This window comes from Saccostrea cucullata, unplaced genomic scaffold (assembly GCF_032062105.1).
Source record: "Saccostrea cucullata isolate Sc308-1 unplaced genomic scaffold, CSIRO_AGI_Scuc_v1 ctg391, whole genome shotgun sequence".
In the NCBI taxonomy this organism is placed as follows: domain Eukaryota; kingdom Metazoa; phylum Mollusca; class Bivalvia; order Ostreida; family Ostreidae; genus Saccostrea; species Saccostrea cuccullata.
Window position 1 is genome coordinate 177,040 of NW_026938695.1, and position 17,640 is coordinate 194,679.

At 31.7% G+C, this 17,640-nt stretch overlaps 1 protein-coding gene across 2 annotated transcripts in view; it reads right to left on the reverse strand.

Annotated features, from left to right (window-relative positions):
• Positions 1-15,112, reverse strand: part of LOC134250949 (secretin receptor-like) — a 56,734-nt gene extending 41,622 nt beyond the window's left edge. The window contains exon 1 of one of the 2 annotated variants that reach the window (XM_062733310.1): positions 14,940-15,112. In XM_062733310.1, coding sequence (XP_062589294.1) covers positions 14,940-15,038 — 99 coding nt within the window. In that variant the 5' untranslated portion in view covers positions 15,039-15,112. Of the gene's footprint in view, positions 1-6,579; positions 6,841-14,939 lie in introns of those variants that run through there. The other variant, XM_062733311.1, reaches the window with a different exon arrangement.
• Between the last annotated feature and the right edge of the window lie 2,528 nt (positions 15,113-17,640).

The following is a 17,640-nucleotide window of genomic DNA, read 5'->3' on the forward strand; positions in this document are numbered from 1 at the left end:
ATACATTTTTATAAAACTTTCCAGAGGAAAATTAAGGACGAACCATATTGAATTCGATTTCGCTACCAAGATACATGTATTAAATGGTCATTCATCGCAGATGGTGTCATTTTCTGTTTCACCATTTTTATGGATACAAACATAAAGATCACAAATTACAAAGTGACTAGAAATTTCTCCCTCAAAAAATATAAGCACAAATTTTTTTTTCATTTTCATGAGATCGTAACATTCCATGAACATTGTATTTGTAAATAAATTAAGGCATTCAAAATTTCAGTGTCGAACGCTTGACGAATGAACATTTTCTACCTATTTATTATCGACTTAATTTAGACATCTAATCTTTATCATATCAAAGCAAGCAAGAATACATTTGAAATAAAAAAGTAATATTTAGTTTTCTTTGTCAGTTCGTTACATGTAGCAGTTTTATTTTCCAGAGCGAAAGATACATTCACGATTAGTTTTTATTAGTTAACCTGTTTCCGTTTTTGCGTAGCCTTTTTCCGGAAGTCGTGATCTGCTATGAAGTAATTAGCCGTGAAGCCTTCCGCGGAGGAAACATGTTTAATATACCGAGTCTTTCTACGGCTTCTCTCTGATTACTTTTCAAGTTATAATTACAAATCAACCACAATATATAAGGTATACATTCAAAACCATTCGTTTAAACCATACATTGGACATATATTAATTAATTGATTCAGAAATCCTTTCAGCTTTTCTTAAAATTAGTATTGAACTTGATTCAAATACATGTATCCTTCAAGCTTAAACAAATACATATATAAAAACATAATTGATTAAAACATAGTTTTGGTTCCTTTAATAATATCTCTATATTTTAATATATATTTTAATGCAAATTTTAGATATCTTTGTGAAAATAAAAAGAAATACTGTCAACATCGTCAAGTAGATGTTATCTATCATAAATATATAAGTAAAATATGATCATTGGCGTCTGCAGTATAGGTCACACTGGGTATAATCAAGACATAATTTCTGGAGACAGAAGAGTGCTATGATATCTATATTATGTTATTGATATGTATGAGTCGTAATTATCACACATTAATTAACCTGGTGTATGAAATATGTAACTGATATATTTTGAGTCGTAATAATATCACTTTTAGTGCAACAGGGTGAAAAATCGTGAAATTACCCATATAGCGCTTATGTAATTGATTAGGTGGTAAATGTTTTAATTATGTGATGAACGAGGTGCTAAGAAGAATATGTTTCATTTCTGTGTTTTAGGAAGTAATTAGGTCTTTCCACCTTTCTGTGGAAAGACCTATTGATTTTCTTCTGTTTATTATTATTATTATTAGGTCTTTCCACCTTTCTGTGGAAAGACCTATTGATTTCCTTCTGTTTCTTCTTTTCCATTATTATTATTTTTCCGCCGTGTGATTTTTTGTTTCAAGATTTATCGAAAAGATTTATAGTCCATAAGAATGTACTCCGTAAAAGATTATTGCAGTTCACCCTGCGTAAATGAACCTTGACCGCTTTCGAAGTTATTGCCCCTTTCGAAAGAAATGCTTGTTATCGCTACTCCTTCGAAACCGTAAACCATAGGGGTATGAAACCTTCACCAATGTCTTCGACTAATTAAGGACATTCTTCAATCTATTCATTGCGTGACCCCTTCAATGAGTTATTGCCCCTGAAACTTTTTGAATCTAACAAGTAATTAATTTTTTTAAAAACGACAAGTTGTAGAGACATGGGACCAACTGCATAAGATTCATTGACCTTTGACCTTAAAATTCATGTAAAGGTCAAAGGTCAAGGTCATTCCAGAAATGAGAAATTTAGTTCTTTTTATATCTCTTTTGTCTTTAAACATATACTTAATGTCTATGCATCATTAATATGTACTCTTAAAACTGTTTCAAAGATTTTACTCTTATCCCCTAATATTAGCCCTTTTAAAAGTTATTGCCCCCTGTGCGGAAAACCTTGTTATCACTACTCCTCCGAAACCGTAGACTGTAGAGACATTAAACCTTCACTAATGTCTAAAGGGTCTTTAGCCCTAACTTCACTGTACAAGTGCAAATGGATCTGATGACCCCTTATATGAGTTATTGCCCTTTAAGTTTTTTGTACTTACTATTAAACCTTATAACTTGAAAACTATAAATCATAGAAGCATGGGGACAACTGCATTGTGACCCTTGACCTTTGACCTTGAAAATTTTTTAAGGTCAAAGGTCAAGGTCATTCATTTTTTTTTTTTTAATTTTCATTTTTTTCTATGCTTTAAGGGAGTTTTGGTTTCTTTTTCATGGAATTTAATTTTTAGTAGTCCGATATAAAACAAATTTAAAATTCAAAGAAGGTGGAAAGACCTCTTATTGTTCTGTGAACAATAAGTCTCCTAGTTATTATTATTCTTCTTCCGCTGATTTTTTGTTTCGACATTTATCGAAAAGACTTTTTGTTCATCGTAAAGGTCATTAAAAGTTATGAACAAATTTGACCCAACGCGTATGAACTATGTCCGCTTTCGAAGTTATTGCCCCTTTCGAAAGAAATGCTTGTTATCGCTACTCCTTTGAAACCGTAAACCGTAGAAATATGAAACCTTCACTAAAGTCTTCGACTCATTGAGAGGACTCTGGGATCTATTCATTGCGAAAGTATTCGGTGACTCCTTCAATGAGTTATTGCCCCTGAAACTTTTTCAATTTTACAAATAATTAAAAATTTTTGAAACGAGAAGTGATAGAGACATGGGACCAACTGCATAAGATTCATTGAGCTTTGAGCTTAAAATTCATGTAAAGGTCAAAGGTCAAGGTCATTCCAAAATTGAGAAATTAAGCTCTTTTTATATCTTTTTTGTCTCTTAACATATACAAACTGTCTTAGCATCATTAATATGTACTCTTAAAACTATTTGAAAGATTCAATTCATATTCCGTAAGATTGACCCTATTAAAAGTTATTGCCCCTTTCGCAAGAAATGCTTGTTATCGCTACTCCTTTGAAACCGTAAACCGTAGAAATATGAAACCTTCACTAAAGTCTTCGACTCATTGAGAGGACTCTGGAATCTATTCATTGCGAAAGTATTCGGTGACTCCTTCAATGAGTTATTGCCCCTGAAACTTTTTCAATTTTACAAATAATTAAAAATTTTTGAAACGAGAAGTGATAGAGACATGGGACCAACTGCATAAGATTCATTGAGCTTTGAGCTTAAAATTCATGTAAAGGTCAAAGGTCAAGGTCATTCCAAAATTGAGAAATTAAGCTCTTTTTATATCTTTTTTGTCTCTTAACATATACAAACTGTCTTAGCATCATTAATATGTACTCTTAAAACTATTTGAAAGATTCAATTCATATTCCGTAAGATTGACCCTATTAAAAGTTATTGCCCCTTTCGCAAGAAATGCTTGTTATCGCTACTCCTTCGAAACCGTAAACCGTAGAAATATGAAACCTTCACTAAATTCTTCGACTCATTGAGAGGACTCTGGAATCTATTCATTGCGAAAGTATCCGGTGACTCCTTCAATGAGTTATTGCCCCTGAAACTTTTTGAATTTTACAAATACTTAAAAATTTTCAAAACGAGAAGTGATAGAGACATGGGACCAACTGCATAAGATTCATTGAGCTTTGAGCTTGAAATTCATGTAAAGGTCAAAGGTCAAGGTCATTCCAAAATTGAGAAATTAATTTCTTTTTATATCTTTTTTGTCTCTTAACATATACAAACTGTCTGAGCATCATTAATATGTACTCTTAAAACTATCTTAAAGATTCAGTTCGTATTCCGTAACATTGACCCTATTAAAAGTTATCGCCCTTTGTGCGGAAAACCTTGTTATCGCTACTACTGCGAAACCATAAACCGTACAAATATGAAACCTTCACTAAAGTCTTTGACTAATTGAGAGGATTCTGGAATCTATTCATTGCGAAAGTCTTCGGTGACTTCTTCAATGAGTTATTGCCCCTGAAACTTTTTGAATTTTAGAAATAATTAAAAATTTTCAAAACGAGAAGTGATAGTGACATGGGACCAACTGCATAAGATTCATTGACCTTTGAGCATAAAATTCATGTAAAGGTCAAAGGTCAAGGTCATTCCAAAACTGAGAAATTTAGCTCTTTTTATATCTCTTTTGTCTTTCAACATATGCATAATGTCTATGCATCATTAATATGTACTTTCAAAACTGTGTCTTAGATTTTATTCTCGTCCCTTAAGATTGACCCTATTAAAAATTATTGTCCCTTGTACGAAAAACATTTTTATTGCTATTGCTCCAAAACCGTAAACCGCAAAGACACGAAACCTTCTCTAATGTCTTATGGGAATTTAGGCAAAACTTTTACGTTCAAGTGCAAAAGGATCTGGTGACTCCTTGAATGAGTTACTGCCCTTAAATGCTTTTGTGCTTAATATTAAACCTTATAACTTGAAAACTATAAGTCATAGAGACATGGGGTTAATTACAATGTGACCCTTGACCTTTGACCTTGAATTTGACTTGAAGTCAAAGGTCAAGGTCACCTAAAAAAAAAATTTTCATTTTCATTTTTTTTTTCTTCTTTTAAGCCATTCCTGGTTTCTTTTTAATGAAATTTAATTTTAAATAAATAAATATTAAATGAAATTGAAATTCAAAAGGTGGAAAGACCTCTTATTGTTCTGTGAACAATAAGTCTCCTAGTTGTTTTATTTATTGTGATACGTGGCTACATTTATGTATGAAAGATTGTCAGTCTCCAGGTACAATGTATGATCTGTGGGTGTCTTTGAGTAAAACTGTATTGAAAAGTACGTCTAAAAAACCTAACAATATAATCAATAAAATATATAGATATAACGAACAACACTCAAGCTCAAAGGTCCATTAAACAAAATTGGAACAGAGCAAATACGGCCTTTTAAAATCCAAGGTGAGATCAGGTGCCATGGAGGAGTGAGCGTCCCCTGCCGACAGGTCACACACGCCGTGTGCTCCTCATCATGATCGGGAAATAGCAGCAAAAAAACGTCATTAATTCGGTGTTTATTAAATGGCCTGAAACGCCAGTTAATGTAGTATTTGACTTAATGACATATTGTGTTTGCTGATAAAACCATCGTATCCACCAAAGAACTTACAAATGGTGACTTTAAATGAGGCCGCTAATATTCTTGTTTCAGACTCCTCTTAGAAAATGTTCATACGTGTACGTAGAGCATGCTCTCGCGTATCGAATCAACTGAGATATATAAACTCCGTCTGCAGGCTATGATATATTGCTGCATAAGTAAGGGAAGTTGACGATTGAAATTCATTTCAGTTTCATTTTTTTCATTTTACCCATATATACATGCCTTAAATTGTTATTTTCAAGCTATCTGTTAAAAGTTTATATCTATCATCTGTCTTTCAGCGCCTGATTTAAGCAAGTCGTGCTGTATTTTGAATAGAAAGAATATCACAATTAGCGAGAAACTCGATCTTAAAATGCTTTTAGCCAAGCAGAAACAGTTTGATAGGAAAAAGAAAGTAAATTGACATTGGAGTAGCATTAATGTAAACAATCTAAAGCCAAATCACCTGGCAAATGTTCTATGAAGTACGATTATCTTTTGACTCCCCCAAAGCATAAAATTTAATTTTCATCTTGATTGGACTTGAAACAGCCATGCTACGAATGTACAACCTAACTGTCCATTTTTTGCGTCAAGACTACATCAGAATTTTACATGAAAAAAAAAACATTTTTATTCATTTAACTTCCTTCAAATAAGATGTACTTATTTAAATCTCTTGTTACATAGTGGTCTGTTACAAGTAACATGCATGAGCATGTGCTTTCTTATTTTTTGTTTACTTTTCACCCGGTTGGCCAATTTGTTTCCTGATATACACATTACTGAGCCAAGACTGACAAAAGTTGCTTTCACTCTCTGCAGTTTCTATTATGAATTTTCTAGACAAAAGTTTTAATACTTTTAATGTTTTTCTTTCTTTTGAGAATCATACACAATCCTCTCATATATGCAGCGTAAAGTCTACTTTGTTCGAGGTCAAGGTTATAATATGCAAATCACACGTGTCTGTAGAATTGCTGCATTAATTAAAACAACGTCATTTAATTTGTCTTATAATCGGTAAATGGTTGAATTTAATCCATTTCTGAGGAAAAAAAATAACCAGAATTCCATTTCAATTGAAAAAAAATGTGCCAAAGAATCTGAAAACTGTAGGGGAAAATATGTAGTACTATAAAATACGAATTATTTTTAAGTAAAATTACTTTCATAAGATCAGTTGTCCTCAATTCTTTCGAGGCTTCTAAATTTTCTCTCATACACTTAATTAGAAAATGTTTATCTTTCTCTCCGACCCTTTTCTTTGGTTTCAATTAAACGCCTTATCGTTATTAATGCCATAACAACGATGAATTGTAAAAAAAAAATGCTGAATCCTTAATCATGTTAATAACATTTATGCATCTTTTTAAAATAACACATTTCAATTTTTTTAGAGAAACAACACAGAATAATTGCCTACAAAAACATACTATTAATTAACGAAGTACACTTACATGATTGGTCGCGTATCCATGCCTAGTTTCATTTTCAGAAATATTAAAACTGCTGATTCGATTGAAATCCATTGTAAATTATATATATTTCAAAAACACTTCAAATCCATGATCAAAGTGAAGAATGCGATCTACATAACCTTCACATGTTTACTCAGCAGTTAGCACAGAAATGTTGGATTACTTTAATATCGAGTGGTATCATACATGCTGAATTCTCTCTACTGATGTATGGAATGGTCGGCTATATGTGAGTGGAACGTTTTATTCGTAAAATTAGTTCCAAATGAGAAATTATTGATTCAGGTGCAACATAAAAGCTTGTACCTTTCTAATTTAGATTATTAGCAAAGGACAAAATCGTAGAATTTTCTAAATGAAATAATTCTGTTTATCGTGTTTTCAACACAAAAAACCCTTATCAGCACCTTAGGTTGTGCATGCTTGCAATTATAAAATTTATCGCCGCGCAGTCTATTAACATGATTTCAGAGCTAAAGCCTACCACCTTCACTTTGCAAAAAAAACCCGACTCTTTTATTTTCTAGATGAACTGCGATACCTGAAAATTGCAAATCAATTTTTTTCTCTCCTCTGGAATGTTGGAAACAAGATAGCGAGGCAATTGAAACATTAATTGCCTGGGGATCTGTTTCTAAGAATAAGAGAAGTCAAACGTATATACATTGAACATACAAAACACGGATCAAATTATTCTGCGCGTAAAAAAAATCATGTAGAAAGTTTGCCGTAGGAAGGTTAAGATAAGCAATTAGGATATACGTATACTCGTATGCTCATTATTTCTAGTGTAAAATCTGAACAAATGTCTGTGTTTTTGAAGAAATGGGTATATTTTTATATTCAAAAAGTTTGTTTCAAATTATCATTAGGATATAGAATTTGTGATATCAGCATGAAATAAACATTTAAGATAAACATGTATTACGTTTGCTAGAAAAAGGTTGTAGACTTGTTCTATTGTGAACGCGCTATTTAAATAACAGCAATATAACCCTTCAGATAAAAATTTGTATGTACTTTTCAATAAATATGCAAGAATTTAATGGTTTCCGTTGATTCTTAAAGAAACGATAAATCTTTATTATTCAGATAAAACGTGCTCCATGTATCATTTCACTATTTCGCACATTTACATTACAAGGACATTTGTTTGAAATTAAGAAAAATAATTGCACAGTCGCAATGCATAGTTACTGTATTTCACCTGTCGTAATGATATTCATGAAAAGTATTTACTATTTGAACAAGGTTCGAATGAAATTTTTTCGACTCTTTTCTCGCTATTAATGATAAATGCGTAAAAGGCAACGTGTGTTGTAGCACAAATCTATTCAAAATGTATAACTACAGACAGAAAAATATCCGAAAGAGTCTATTTTTATATTTTTAGATGTTGCTGGAAATTTCTAATAATATCTAAAACCGAGGTATTCAAATGGTAGTAGCCTTTTAATAATTGGAGGAAGGATATTTTGGATGATCACATCTTGCGGTACTCCAGTTTACAACTTATAGCATTGACGTTGTCCCTATAGATTTTGCATTGTTTCCTGGTTTTTATCTGCGTAGAGATTGATTTTAAGATCCAACTTACATCCGAAGCAATAGAAAAGGTATTTTAGAAAAAAGTGTCTTGATATAGTTATTCAATTTTTTAAAAGAAAAAAGTCCATAGGGTGAAAGACAACAATTGTGAATAGCTTAAAATGTTTAGAATCGGTTTGTCACGCGTACGTCACATAACGTAAAGTGTTTGCACTGTTACTCAACGATTGAATAGTAAAAATAATTTTTTATTTTCAATATTTCAATACATTGACCTGCCATTTTACATTAACTAAAAACAAAAGAAATACAAATTATATCAGACATGCGTCAACTACATTGTACATGTATATTGTAATTTTTTCGTAAATGAGTGTGTACGCGAACTTTTCTAACAACCCATACATGTGCCATACCTTTTTCTAACCCTTTAATTTCTCAGTTTACAGACCTTTTTATCATAGTACCAATTATTTCCGTGTCCTTTCTCACAGAAAATTGTATTTGTTAAAAGTAGACAAGAATCTTCGTCGTGGCCAAGTGCTGAAAATCATTAGATCTTCAAATCACATTTCATGTGACAGTAGATTTAAAAAGCTAATGGGTTTTCTTCTTTTAAAATTGCTAAATTAAATACTCTATTCTGAAATGTTTTCCTCAGGGGATGCTAATTTTATTTGAGTTTTTTTTCTCTGTCATTTATTTTCATCCAAATAATGTTTTGCAATATTTTTACTTGGAAAATAAATGACATTTTACTTTCTGTAGATCTTATTTTCTAATGGCGTGAGGCGGACATTCATAAATGGAAATTTCCTACCTTTATTAAATGTACTAAGATACTCAGAGCATGTAAGCTATATCTTGACTGTAGAAACTTGAATCAAGATTCATGGAAATGAAAAGATATTAAATATAAGATTAATTATTGTTTCTTTAAAACACTTCTTTTGAATATGTAAAGGACTGACACATAGGGACGACTTTGCCCTGGTGTATTACGAATTATACTGTAATGTTTTACAATTACATGTAAATACCTACAAGTTTTTGATACCAAAGCTTTTTATTACAAGAACCAGGGGGATCGCAAAGCGGAGCATCCCCTAGCAAAGATCATACTTATATAACAAAAGAGCATTTTACATCAATATTGGTGGCAAATGACTTCACTTCCGTTCTGCAAAGGACATAACAAATCTATACCAGAAACACACACATACACAACAGTTACTGCGATACTACTACTTGTAAAGGGAAAATAAGGTTATAAAAAATGAATGCAGTATCATTGTCGATACAGTTACCTTGTCAGCAAATACAATATATCAACGTATCGGCAATATTATTATACTTTGATTCTAATTGAAATATATAAATTCATTTCCACTGCCTTCAATCAATGAAATATCATATAAACAATATGCCTCTGGAGTCCGTTAAATCACTGCAAAGGGATAGTCTTATGACGTTGATATCGATTTATACATTCAAACAGCATTGTTAAAAGTTCTGAGTGCATTATATATTTTTTACAGACATGAATAGTAATTCTCGTTTAAAAAAAGATTATTTCAGAACTGATAAATTTTTATCGTTTGTTAAATCAGATTACAATTAAAAAAAGGGGTGTGGGGGTAAAATCCTGTATTATGTTGACTTTACAATTACTGGAAAAGCAAACCCGTAAGCTGTGCAGTTTCAAATCTGATTTTGCTCCTTGTAAGATAAAAGTAAAAACCCATCTTGGGCGCCCTTTACTAAGTATCTAGCAGTCCAATACATGTATTATATAAAGAGTGCTATCTGATCTTTAAATGACTGGAATCTTTTTTAGGTAAGAATAAAAACAGTCTGATACAAATCAACCTTCACTGGCTTCAGGTTTGCCTTTGATTGTCAAGCGACCATAATTATAAAATAGGTTAGTCTAGGTTCGATTTTAATCAGACTGATGAAAAAAAATCTTCAAGGTCGGCATGATTGACGTATGAACATCCGATGTACTTTAGAAATGTAGATAAAAAACAACCAAATATTTTAATTTCAGTAGATGTCGATTTCCTAATACAATTCAATTTTATTTTAATTTCTTCTGATCGAAAACTAAAAGATATGGTTAATGGAGATAAAGAACAGTATTCAAGCTCAAAATCCATAAAATAAAACAAAATTGGAGCAGAGCAACAATGGATCTCCAAAACAATCAGAGGTGGGATCAGGTACCTTGGAGGAGTGAGCATCTTCTGCTGACCTGTCACATTCACCGTGTGCTCGGGGAATTACGGTGAAATCCGAAGACAATTCAGTTTAAACTATATATATTCAGTATGAAAAACTTCAGTCAGCATTTGACTTAATAATAAATTGTATTTTCTGACAAGGTCATTGTATTGACCAGGGAATTTACAAAGTGAGATTCGTCCATCTGCCAATCTGTAAACAATTTTTAGTCTGATTTCAATTTTACGTGGCCCAAAGTAGACTACACTACGATACATAATTCTGTGTTTTAGGTTATAATTTCAATAAATACCATGGGAGTTACATGGTAACTAAGAACAGAAAATTAATATCTTTGAAATACTGTATATGTACTTGAAAACGCAGGCTTCGTATTAAAGCAGCTTTAACGCAGATAACAATACGCTTATTAGTGAAAAAAGCAAAGAAATAATCTATAAATACAATAAAGGACACACACACGTATAGCGCTAATCCATGATTACGCTAAAAGCTATGTACCCAGTAATTGCTCTAAATTTGAAAACGCCAAATTATGTACATGTACAGTATTTTCGAAATGCTACTTCTCCTAAAGTTTTGTTCTTATTGTAATAAGTATTTTCAAAATGTTACTTCTCATACAGTTTTGGTTTGTTTGCAATATAAATTGGCACACGAGCAGACTACACAAAGATACACATTCCTATTTATCGGTTTTGATTTTAATGAACGATGGTGCCATGGTTAGTGAAATTAGAAATTTCTTTGATATATTCTTTGATATATTTTCAATATACTGGCCAAGAAAAAGACCGATGATAATTAAATGATTTATTGCTGATGTTTCAAGTTCAAATGCTTCTTTTCTCTTCTCTCGTTATAACTTGAAAGCAGTAAAGCTACAGTCTCGTCAGAGACTTCTGGTTTTGTTTGCTTAACCTCTTTTTATTGTATTACTCATATTGAGACGCCACCACTTCCTTTGAAAGGCTGAAAATTTAGATCTATTAAATTAACTGCATTTGAGCAGTGAGGGATCTTTCTGAATCAGCATTAACTACAACAAGGGAGCTTAATTTATACTGTCTCATCCGAAGAATAGGTCTCCTTGTCTCCAGGATTCAAACTCATAAAATAAGAATTTTTTAAGGAATCACTGTCTAGTTAGTAGTTTATGCCAGCGCATCAACGATAGTTGGAAATTTGGGATGATTTGCATAAGGCGAGAGGCTCATTATGCATAAATTATCGCATGTTTTCATCTATCGTTGATGTCCCTGGCATACTTTAACTAGACAGTGATTCCTTATATTTCCATACCATTGTGAAAAAAATGTGGATTTAGATTTTAAAAATGTAGACTTATAGATTTAAATTGCACGAGGTCTCCCATGTAAATTTCAATAATTTTCGCCAACTGGGGTCAAATACAAAGACAGCGCACAAGATTTGTCTGCATATTTGGCCTTCTTAGCGTCAAACACAAAGATAGACGCGCACGAGATTTACATGCATATTAGGTCTCCTTGGCTCATGACCTTTCGCTTTGCCGAATTAATTTACATTCCGGTAAAATTGTCAAGAAACCATGATCAACTCCACCAATTTTCAAAGAGAAATTCACTGAGAAAAAAAAATAGAAATGAAAACATTTTTTTTATTATTGTGAATCTAAAATAATCTAGCGATCTAAGAGCTGCGTAACTCAGGTTTCCTTTATCATTTTGCAATGATGTCCAGCATCCCCATTTTATTTTATCAGCGACACAGAAATATTTCTAAGGAGCGCTTTTTGATTGAAGTCTATCAAAATCCAGTAAAAACTGGGAAAAGGTATACCGTTTAACACCCGAGAAAGAGCTAAAGAAGTTCAAAAAATTTATTTTCTATAATTAAATACGTTAAACCTAAGAAATTTCTTTATATTATTTCTATTTAAATGCATAGAAATAAAAGACGTTTTCATAACCATTCCTTAAAATTAAATTTATTGGACGTTTAAGTGATATATAATTATGCGTTGAACCGTTCTATATAAAACATATACATAACGCTTAAAATCATATGCGTTAAAGGGACCATGAACTGATGATCCTGTGTATAGATCGACATTCAGCAAAATACATCACACAAAAATCTACATCAATCATTGTGTAAAATGCGTAAGACTCCTTCGCAACAAGATTATTCTTTGTAAATTAAAAGTTCAAATTATTACTATCAATAATTTTCTTTACCATAATTAACATTATTAAGCATCGGGCAAAGGGCAAAGAAATTAAACCTAAACCTTGTCATCCGTTGGTGAGATAAAGCAACAGTATATTTACATAAGAAGACTGTTCTGTCAAACCAGAGGATTTTACATTGAATCATTGCGATCAGATCGCGTCAGCTGATCAAACAGCTGATTAAGATAGGACGAGCATCAATAACCAATCTAATTGTTTTCAACGTCTTCTCAGAGACTTTGAGATTTTTTCCCCTTCTTCTTACAGAAGCGACGATGTGGAAGCAATTTAATCAATAGTTTGCTTGTATAAGTTGATTTTATTTTGTTTTAATCCCTCGTGGGAGAGTAAAATTGGAGTTTTGTTACATTTCATTGAGAATGGACGAAATGCAATTTTTTAAGTAAAAATTCGTAAAAATAAAAATGGGGTATATTTGATTCATTGATGCTAAAAGGAATTTCTTTCAAATTCATCATCTTAAAGTACCTGTTCTTCTAAACATTTTATGCTTAGGTTAAAGTATTCAATTTCAACATCGACTGAATATCAGATTTTTAATACTGAATGGCACTAAAAACCGTTTTTTCCGATTCCTGTTAGGAAAACACCTCAAAAAGAGCAATACAAAGCACATCAGTTATAACAAAACGTGTTTTATTTTAAATACGATTTAATATCTTTTTTTTCATTTTATCCTCGTTTGAGAAAAAAAATTGGCATACTGATACTGTAAATTCCTAAATATATGCGTGGAATTAATTATCGCGTAATTGTGCTTGAAGCACCACAAGCGAAATAAAATTACTTGCCTTTATTTTTATTGTGTTGAAATCTGTGTAAAATCTCTTGATAAATCGACCATAAACGAATTATTATTTTCTCAATTTGACGTTGAATAGCCAATTCGCGATAATAACTACTCGCGAAAAATAAGGAATCTACAGTAAGGTGGTTGTCCGCACATTTGTCCGTCCACTTTTTTAAATACGTTACGACCGATTTTCAAAAATACTTGGCGATTTAATATATTTTTACATAAGCGCACGGAGCGGGAATATGATTTTGTTGAAGCTCAAGTTTGAAATGCAATTTTAACAGGAATATGTCGAGGAGTTGGCTCCAAATACTTACAATGAGTTTCTACTAGAAATATGTTGTGACGATGGCTAGAATAAAGATGGATGTCATTTACTTCGATTCCTCTAACTTATCTGGGTCAATATTTTCCATTGTGTTACTTGACATTGATGGATATAAGCCGTATCCATACTGTATTAAAAACTGGCTTTATATCCTAAATTATAAACAGTTTATTTAACTTTTAGTAGCGTTCCGGAAAACATTCGGTGTTGTTTACCAAACATCAATCCAACCATGTGCCAAACGCCTTCCGGTGAAGCCCCGAATGGCCTTCTATATAAAAAATTGTTTCATAAGATTGTAAAAGAAGTATAGAGTATTACATGTATTCATTATTATTAATCGATTTTTTTTTTTGGTTAATTATCTTTTCCAAAACAATTGATCCTTTGTACCAATATATTGAACTCCAGGGTAAATTGGCAGAAGCTATCCTCAAATCCTCATGTAAGAAAGAAACTCTTGTTATCTAACATTCATAAAATGTACTGGCTTTTCAAGTTCTTTTTTGGTGAATTTCATTTTTTTTGTGTGTGTTTTGTTTTCAGGCAAGAAATCAATACATAACTAGTGCATGTTTTGTAAGGTTTATTTTTAGCAATGCTGTGAAAAATATTGGCATCGATATTTTTTATTCATTGTAATTTTAAAGAAGATTGTTAAAATGATTAAAGATGTAAATTTGAAAACAAAGATAGACCTACAAAATATACATATTGCAAATATAATATTATATTAAGTCAAAACTGTTCCTTAACTGTAGATTCTTAAACGATGAAATGATTTTATTGGTGAAAGTTTTTCCTATGATTATATCTTTTACTTTCCTTTTTTTATGATTAAGCAATTATAGTCCTTTTGGTAAAAAAGTGAACAAAAAAATTTAAAATTCTCTCATCAATCAAATTTCAAAAAGAGAAAGGAAATAAAAATTGAAAAAATAATCTAAAACAAGTCAAACTAATGAAAAGAAACAAGCTTTTTTTGCACAAATTAATGTTGTTGATATCATGCTCTACGGGATAAAAAAAAAATATTCTTAGATGAATGCCACTGAAATATTTTGTTAAAAACAAAACAAACTCAGAATTACTTTTAAAGATTAAAAAATGTGATTTTTACCTTATATAAGGACTTTAAAGAAATCTGCAATAAATAAACAAATAAAAATTAATGAAAGTGTTTACTTACATCCTGTGTCGTATAACCATCCATTACACGAAAACTACTCGACAGCATCAATACAAATGTAAGAAGGAACCCAAAGTCTGCTTTGTATCTCCATTCCATATGTAGTACAACATGAATATCCCTAAGGTGTGAATGACACAATGTGTATACCGATCCACGCCTGCTGGAATCCTCTTTCACGGAGATCGTATAGGTCTTTATTGGAAAAATGTCCTATGTTATCATGATATGGAGAGAAAGATAAGACAGTCATGTTATCATTTTTCTTCTTGATTATAGGTGTTTCTGAATTAAACTGGGGACTAGGGTGAGGTATAATTGTTATATGGCATATTGTTCTATATGATGTTCGACAATACTCAAAATTGGGAACGATATTTTCTCGATATAATTATCAATGAAAATAAATTATATAAGAATTAACAATAGTACGGAATGGGGTTAATTGGTTTATATTTTGAGTGAAAAGAAGGATGAAATGACAGAAAAATATTGTATCGCATGTAGTTTGCCACGAAAACTGTGTTGCAGTTACGATTTTAAAATTATAGTCGTTATTTGCATATATTTTATGTAATATATGTAATATCTTCCTTCTTTATTGAGGAGAAATATGTTTGTGTTTTGTGATCTTTTTGGAAATAAAAGACTCATTTTTAATCGGAATACGAAAAAAAAACCTCACAAGAACAACAACAAGAGAAGATGAGTTCATGGTGACAATACATCATCCTTAATTTGTACCCCGATTTTTGTACACGTTTTCAAGCTTATGTCATTGAAACTGTGTTTGGTAGTGTGCGAAGGTTTCGCAAGTTAGAAGTGAAGTTTCACAAAAAATCATTAACGAAATACAATAACGGTACCAAAGTGTAACAAAAAAGCTGACAAAGACTAAACAATTAGGAGAGTACATATAGAATAGATGAAATGTCCAAATTCTGACCAGTATGCAATGATTGTTCTCAGATTGTACCTAATATATATCCCGCAGACTGTCGAGCGAGGAGCCTGATCCTTGTAATTATGTGCTTCATAAGTCATCTTCTCAAAGAGGCATGTCAAGGCGTCTTCAAAACATGAGTAGGTAATTGTTTCAATTGTAAAGAATATCCCTAAAAATTATATATAATTTGCAAGTACTTTTTTTCATAAAAACAGTGTATGCTGCACATTTATGTTGTTGTATCCTTTCATTTTCCTTAAAGGTGCACACTTTTAAGAAAATAATTATTATTAAGTAAATTGATGGCAGTGTACTTTTCTCATTAGATCTGTAACAGATATAATCAAATGTAATCAACGGAAGGATCATTTAGAATTAATTTTATTCCTATCTTAATTTTTGTAAATTCTCTTTCTCTCTTTTTGAGTGAAGAATACTTTCTGTTAATCATTACACATTTTCCAAAGCCAAAAGAATAGAGTATTGACGACATAAAAATCGTTTTTTCCCTTCGTCTGTCTGTCTTCTGTACGTTTCACGTCTTCAACTTTTCCGCAAGAACCACAAGGACAATTTCAAACAAACTTGGGCAGAAATGATTCTTGGGTAAATTGAATTCTTCAACTTTATTAATCAAATGAAGATCTACTTCCTCTCACATTTTTAGATGATATAAAAAAAGTAAAAAGTAAAAATTATGATTATTTTTATTAATTTTACGACCTTTTATTTCAGAAAAGATTAAGGTAATGTGAAAGCTTCAATACATATTTGCAAATTCAGGTTTGTTGAAAATCATGACCTCTGAACATGAGAGTTTGATAGGGCCATCTATTACTGAAATGAAATATTTTGAGATGACGAAAAGTTCAAACTCAAAAGTCCATTCAAACAAAACAAATTAGGAGCAGAGCAAACACGGACCTCTAAAACATCAGAAATGAAAGCAGATGCCATGGAGGAGTGAGCATCCTCTGCCGACCGGTTACATTTCACGTGTGCTCATTGTCTTGATAGGGAAAATAACGAAAAAACTCCGTCGTCAATTTGGTGTGTAAGCAATTAAAGTCATATAAAGGAAAATATAATCAATTTCTTTATAAATCTTTCCAACAACAAATTAAAGCCATGGTGAGTCATATTGATACAGAAGCATCTAAATGTGATGCAGATTCAAGTTTGTTCTACATGTAACCAAGATCCTAAGTTAGATCCACAACAGGCTAGGGGATAAAAGTTATACATACTAAGTCTATATATTTGAAATATCTTTAGAATATTTTTCTCGCGATAAAAAAAAGTCAAGATTAGTCATACTTGTATAGAAACAACCTCAGTTAGTGTATTTTCAAGTCTGTTCAAATTATTACCGCGAAGGTAGTTTGGGTCATTCTTGGTGATCACATCTATAACAAGAAATTCATAGAAAATATTTTGAAAGAACAGTATTAGCCATCGTGTTAGAAACGTCTCCAGTTAGTGTGCATTATTTTTTTTTTAAATCTTGACCCTCCTGATGTAGAGGTGGGGGGGGGGGCAACATTAGAAGGTCAAACTTTTACAGTGAAAATTAAACATCTTCTGAATCTTATATTACTTATAGAAATATGGTACATCCTCAATTAATGTTCATTTAAGTGCATTTAAATCAGAAACTTACGGTGGTAAGTTTTGGCCACTGTTATTTAAATCTTTCAAAAGTCAAGTTTCTCTTTTCTCCATCCAGAGTTCTCTGTTGAGCGATAAAGATAATGG